This window comes from Synchiropus splendidus, chromosome 15 (genome assembly GCF_027744825.2).
Source record: "Synchiropus splendidus isolate RoL2022-P1 chromosome 15, RoL_Sspl_1.0, whole genome shotgun sequence".
Classification (NCBI taxonomy): Eukaryota; Metazoa; Chordata; class Actinopteri; order Syngnathiformes; family Callionymidae; genus Synchiropus; species Synchiropus splendidus.
In genome coordinates, this window is record NC_071348.1 from 1,054,961 (window position 1) to 1,061,706 (window position 6,746).

The following is a 6,746-nucleotide window of genomic DNA, read 5'->3' on the forward strand; positions in this document are numbered from 1 at the left end:
GGCTGTGATTTGATGCATCCCCAGCTGCATCGCTTCCCCACTCGTGTACAAGTACCACGAAGCTGGCGTCACTTTTAAAGAAGGACACGCGGCCAGACAAACACACACACACACACTGTCTGGCCGCACGGTGCGGGGACACCCGCGTCATGTGAGGCATTTGATGCGCTGGATTCGAGCAAACAAACAGCCGCACACAGACATGCAGGCTGCTCGCAGACAGACATGCTTGTCAGCATGCTGGAGGGCCCTTGGCTGACTGCTGCTGAAGCAGCCCTTCCCCCCCACATGAAAGATCAGTCTGGGAGAGGGGGAGGGCGAAGCATGACTGTCTGTACAGCAGACAGCAGGAGGCTCCGACAGAAGCGAACACAATCGTCATCAGCCAGCCTTTTAATGACGCACAGCCAGAAGCTGCAGCCAGGAAGACCAACCTGAGCTGCTTAACTGGCCACCGAGGACGCATTAGTCGTGAAATATTGCTTTTCGTCAGGCGTGGGTGAAAAAGCGCCCACCTTCACCACCTCATTATGCGTGTGATGTGTGGCTTGGCCGTGATTGGACACGCGGCCTGAGTGACTTCTTCACCTGCTGGTCCAGAACAGACGCTCCTCTGTGCAGTCCGGCGAAGACAGAGCCGCTCAGTGACGAAGATGCAAACACTTGATCCTGATGGGAGGAGGAGTGTGTCGTCCTGAGCCGGGTCATGCCACACCAGTGTATCAATGTAAGACTCCGGCCTCATATCAATCCGCTACGGCGCATTTGCAATGCATGTTGTGGCCCTCTGCCTTCAGGGGGCTTAAAGTGCAATATCATAGATGGAGCCTATGACAATAGATATCGATTTGCACTTTCTGACTCTGCATTAATGGGGGTATCAATTTAGAGGCGCAGCGGAAAGCTTGGCGGCGGCTTTAGACGCCCGAGAGTTCAGAGAGGGGGCAGTCTGGAGTGCAATCGAATTAAGATGGATTTCTCCACCCCACTTTACGGCTTATTTAGAGGCAATTTTGATGATTTATGCGGCGTATTTACTCTGTTTTCTGTTGCTATCTCGCTTATTAGCATGTTGTTATGTAACGCTGTTAGCCGCTTAGCGCTGACCCAGAATCGCAGGGAATCAAGAAACAAGAAGTGTAGAGTTTCAGTTCCAGCTGATATTTATTTCCTTCCTTGAAAAAGTTCTGTACACAAGTTTATATCAACAATCTGACAGGCAGTGAATGGACACAATTTAGCTGGCATGAAATCTCCCCCCTTTCGCTGAGTCTCAAAAAAGGCGGTTTTCCTTTGTGTATGGCATGATTAGAGACAAATAAATGATAATTCTACACAGCATATTGCACAGGATGGATGAAAAATAAAGTTAATATATTTAAAAATGCTTTCATATATATATATTATAAAAAAGAGTCCAGAACTGACCACCTTAAATGTAAGTAAGGATGTGTAAAAGATAGCAGTTCTAGACAGTGCCTGTCCTCGAGAGCAACAACGTACATAAACACACAATCTTTTTGCTTTATGATACAGTCAAATATACAAAGTTCATCATGACTCCTCCATTTTTCTTTTTTTTTTTTTCCTGGAAAAACACAACAGCTAATAACCTGAATCGGAAATACAAATGCTATTCACCATGCCATAAAGATACTAAAACAATTATCATCTAATAGTCAGCCGACGAAGTAGAAAAGAGTATAATATTCAAATACAATGAGAAACGCAGTACAAGTATGTGTTTGCGGAACTCAAGTCAGGAATTTGAATATGCTCGATGTTCTCGTCCTCCGTATTGATAAGCCTGTTGGATTTTGACATCAGTTGGTGGAAAAAAAAAAAAAAAAACATCAATAAACACGTCCAATTTTTAAAGCTACAATCTCATCGTTTGTTGTCATAGGCAAAAGATCAGACGTGAAATGTGTTAAAAGGAGTGGTCGCTTTCGAGAGCAAGCTGTTGGAGACCCACAGGCTCCACAGGAGTGACCCCTGGTCCTCAGGTGGTCCTGTGTCTTGAAGGAGCCCGCGGAGTGGCACTGTAAACAGAGGCTGTGGTGCAGAGACTGGTGCTGCGTTCAAGTGCTGCTGGGAAAAGTCGCTATCGCATCCAGAAGCCTGGATGGTGGAGGATCCCACGCCTAAACTGACAACTGGAAACGTTCACGAAGTGAACACTAAAGAAGACTTTGTCAGTTTCTGCTGGTGGAAGTCTAACACAATCAGACTAATTTAATCTTCATAGAAATCGTGTCATTTGGACAAATTACACATCAATTACACACCTGACTCGGGTTAGCTCAATTCACTGAACAGTAGTTTTGGTGCTTTTCAACTCTTTCTTTAAAACAAAAAATAAAAGAAGACCACCACAGTGTCACATGGTCCGTTTTCGCTGGTTGAAACTAATAAATACGAGCTCACCGTGAGCACCTGAAGGCAGCATGAAAACCAGCCAGCCGAGGTTTTTTTTTTTTTTTTTTAAATTAGGAAACGCAATACAGTTGTATTAGTAGGCTACACAAACCGATTGTTGATTTCCCAATTTTCTATATAGATTTGTACAAAAATACACTGAGAAAATAATCAAACTGTTTCCTCTCTTGTAAGTGTTCAAAAAAGTGTGTACATTTAAATATAAAAAACAAACCCAACTTGTGTGTTCTTAAAACTCTAGCCCTTCGCCTGAGAAGAAAATGTGACAGACATACTGACAAACAAAACAACAGGACTAGATTGTGGAGAAAGAAACCAAAACCAAAATAAGGAAAAGAAGCTTGGCCCAGTATAGAAACAGCACACTCCATATAAAATGGCATCTGGAGACAGGTAGGAAAACTCAGAGGGTGAAAAAAGTGGGTCTCGCTAGTATCGCTAGTATCTGACAGAAACGTTAAGGAGTTTTGGTCCTGAATCGAAGAGAAGATATATAAAGTTCAGCACAGGCTTGAAGTTGAATCCTGAAGTTTGAAAACATTACAACAGCTGGTGATTATTTCATTTTTGTTTGGAAAAGAACCGAAGCAGACGCCACCTATAAATAACCCTAACACTAGTCTGGAAAACAGCCTGACAGAAGATCTCAGCACTGGACACGAAGGAAGCCATCATGCTGGACAAGTCCGTTTTTTGCTCTGGAGAAAAGATCCCCACGTTAGAAAACAACACCACAGCTGGGCTTCAGCATGTAAAAAAATCCACCACTGTAGAAAATGTCCGGTCTCTGTACCTTCAGTGGTGAAATTCACTTGGCAACTGGTTAAAAAGTTGTGAAATGTCCCTTTTTGTTTTGTTTTCAAAACAGCGACCACATTGATTAAGTGAACGGCGGACCGCGTTACGTGCAAATCAATCACAGTTAAGTATCAGAACCAGGCCCAGACTGGGAGCAGGAGCCCTCCTTCTCTGCTCCGCACCTGGCGGCGGACGGGCGCGGGTCCCACCCGGCCCGCGGACCCAGAGAGGAGCGGGGCAAAACGCCGCGTACTGTCTGTCAGTCGAGCTCTCGGCCAAACACAATCTGAGCCGGCAAACCTGCGTCTGCGCTCGCAGGACTCGGGACCTGCGGTGGCTCTCAGTAGGTGAAGACCAGGTTGGAGATGGTGGACTCCAGCCAGTCCCCCGAGATCATCTCGCTGACCTCAGGCGTGCAGTAGTCGGGGAAGTCAAAGTGCGAGCCCCCGGACCCGGACTCGAAGCTGATATCCAAATCTCTGTCCAGCGGCGCAGAGCCGAAGCTGCCCAGGGACATGCTGTCGAAGCTGGGGCTCGGGTTGATGTCGAGCAGGTCGTCCTCGAATTCCTCGTCGTCCTCCGACGAGGAGGAGGAGGAGGACGAGGAGGATGAAGAGGAGGCGAAGGAGGAGTGGGAGCCGGAGGGGGACGGGGAGGGAGCCCGCCGGCTGCCGTACAGGTGGCCGCCGCCGAGGCTGCTGCCGCCGCCGCCGCCGCCGCTGCCGCTGCTGCTGCTGCTGCCCGGGGACTCGCCGCCGTCCTCGTACAGGCTGAGCGGGTCGCTGGAGTCCGCCGAGCTGCTGAGCGTGGGGCTGGCGGGCACCGCCACCGAGGACGCGGGGCTGGGGAACACGTAGACCCGCTTGGGCTTCTTCACCTCCGGGATCTGCTTGGCTGTGGACTTGGACTTGTAGAGCGAGTTGTGGTGCTCTGGCGAGTGCTCGGAGGCACAGGGTGACGCTTTGGTGGTGCTCCCGAAAAGTGATTTGTGGACTCGGCTGCCGCCGCCGCTGCTGCTGCTGCCGCTGCTGGGTGATTTGGCTCCGCTCTTCCTCGAACTTGAGGAGGACTTGCTGCTGCTGCTGGTGCTGCTGCTGACCTTGTCTGCCTTGTCCCCGCCAGGCTTGGAGGCGCTGGATTTCACCTTCTTCCTGGGCCGGTACTTGTAGTCGGGATAGTCCGCCATGTGCTTGAGTCTGAGCCGCTCCGCCTCCCGGATGAAGGGGATCTTGTCGCCGTCTCTCAGCAGCTTCCACCGCTTCCCCAGACGCTTGGAGATCTCCGCGTTGTGCATGTCCGGAGACTGCTCCATGATCTTCCTCCTCTCGATCTGGGACCACACCATGAAGGCGTTCATGGGTCTCTTGATGTGGCCGCTGGGGGTTTTACACCAGGCCGGGTTGTCTCCGGAGGCACCGGGGGACAGCGGCGAGGCGGCCGGGTCCAGGTCCATGCCGGCGCCGGAGCTCGAGTCCCCGGCGAAGAATGACAGCGCCTCCGCGGTGCTTTCAGTGTGGCTCATCTTCTGCACCATGCTGCCCCACTTCCACGGGACAGCCGCTCTCAGTTCACTTTCCAGTCACCAAAACAAAACAAAAAAAAAAGCACAGAAATAACTCACTCCTGTGATGTGCTTTTTCTTCTCAAAACTTTGATCAGTCCACTGCGCGCAGAGAAAAAGTTTAATTTCCAAGCGTCGCCTTCCCGCTCCCCGCCGCCGCCGCCGCCGCAGAGCGCACACTGATATTTACCGAGTGCTCCCGAGCGCTTTTCTCTCCGCACCAGCCTTCTCCTCTAGAAACAAGCGCATGCTGAGGAGGGGAAACAGAAAGCTACAGCCAGTCGCACGGTCCGCCCTCCATCAGGAGACCTGCAGCCCAGTTTCACGCAGCCCTCCAGTCTCGGCCCCCTTGCTTGCATTTATCCCTTCCCGAGATACAACGGCGATAAAAAATCCACCAATGGGAGGCTGTCGCTAGCCTGCCCCGGCGCCAAGGCCGCGCCCAGCTCGCCCCTGATAGGCCCAATATGGAATCTAATAATAATCAGCGTGTGCAATGAGGAGCCTCGTGCCTGACCTCATTCCAGAATACAACCAGAAAGTTGGATTTTTTTTAAAGAGACACTGGCTTGTATCATACCCCCCCCTTTCTCTGTGTGTGTGTGCGTGTGTGTGTGCCATTAACACAGCCGGAGAGCTGAGCGCACCCGTCTATTCTACAGTCCCCCCAAAACCAAATGTTTTATTCCAATAATTCATTCATATCAGTGGGTGAAGGCGCAGCATGTTTAAGTTCATCAATACAAGTGTGACATGCTGACTTGTAAACCAACCTCTCGCGCTCCTCACGACTGTTTTGTGTGTGAGAAAGTCTCCAACCCGCCGACTGCTTCTCTTCCCCTCTCCCTCGCTCTCCTCTATGAGGCGGAGCTGGGCGGTCTTTTGTCAAATTACGCGCATCGGACCAACCCCTCTCGAAGTCACCAGACAGAGGAGAGAGGGAGGCAAGGAGGATGTGTGGCGGCTGCACGCATTTACACCCGCGCTCACAATCTGAGCTGCCACCAGTCAAAGTTTTCCTAATGAAGAGACACCAACAAACACGTCCTGAAAGTCTGGAGACGCGCGTTGGTGCGCTTTTACGCACCAGGCGCGTAATAGCGCACCAACGAGGCGCGTGTTCGCACGCACATATTCCTTCACAAATCTCACTTGAATCTAAAGATACACATGCAGGCGGAATAAATCTGACTCCAAGTATTTAAACCTACTAATGTCAGTGCGCAGTGGAGTCAACGGCACAGTGTGTTGGTCTGCCACTAGATGGCGTCGCTGGGCTAAAAAGGACCTCTGTGCGGCGCTGCAGAGAATTTGGGAAGGGTAAGAGCTCAGTCATGCAGAGCTGTTACCCGCGTGGGTTACGTAATCTCATTTTAGGATGCTGAGGCAAATGAACGCTCGCTCTCTGCCTACGTGAGGAGGTGCTGTCAAAAGATCGGGGCGCACTTGCGCACCGGCGAACTTCACAGGTGCAGCTGAGGTGCATTTCCTGTCAGCACCGCTGTTTACCCTCAAAGGCAGCGAGTCTGTGGTGTGAGAAAAAACACCTCGCACACGACTTCTAAAAGTGCATCCTTTAACAAGACGGTATACGAGGAGACACACAGAGGAGTGTGGTTACAACATGATCATGCACGGGAGCGCAGAAGTCTGGTGTCAGTGGCGTCATCTCAAACACAGTCAAGCCTTTAGTTTCTCTCTCACACACACACACACGTGCGCGTTTATATCTCTGTCCTTATGAGGACCTATCACTGGCATAACCCCTTTCCCAGCCTCCCCCCCACCCCGCCACCCCCCTCCCCCCTACACCTAACCATCCAGAACACATGGCGAACCGTAACCAGGACTCTGAACCAAACTGAAACCCAGTTATAATGACCCAGTTATTCTGAATGAGTGACGTCATAACTTCTTTCAGTCTCCTGACTGCGACAGAGGACACACA

At 50.8% G+C, this 6,746-nt stretch overlaps 1 protein-coding gene across 1 annotated transcript; it reads right to left on the reverse strand.

Annotated features, from left to right (window-relative positions):
* Nucleotides 1-1,145: 1,145 nt before the first annotated feature.
* On the reverse strand, nt 1,146-5,188 carry sox4b (SRY-box transcription factor 4b). Its single transcript, XM_053843894.1, has one exon. The coding sequence runs from the start codon at nt 4,769-4,771 to the stop codon at nt 3,578-3,580; it is 1,194 nt and encodes a 397-aa protein (XP_053699869.1). The 5' UTR covers nt 4,772-5,188; the 3' UTR covers nt 1,146-3,577.
* Between the last annotated feature and the right edge of the window lie 1,558 nt (nt 5,189-6,746).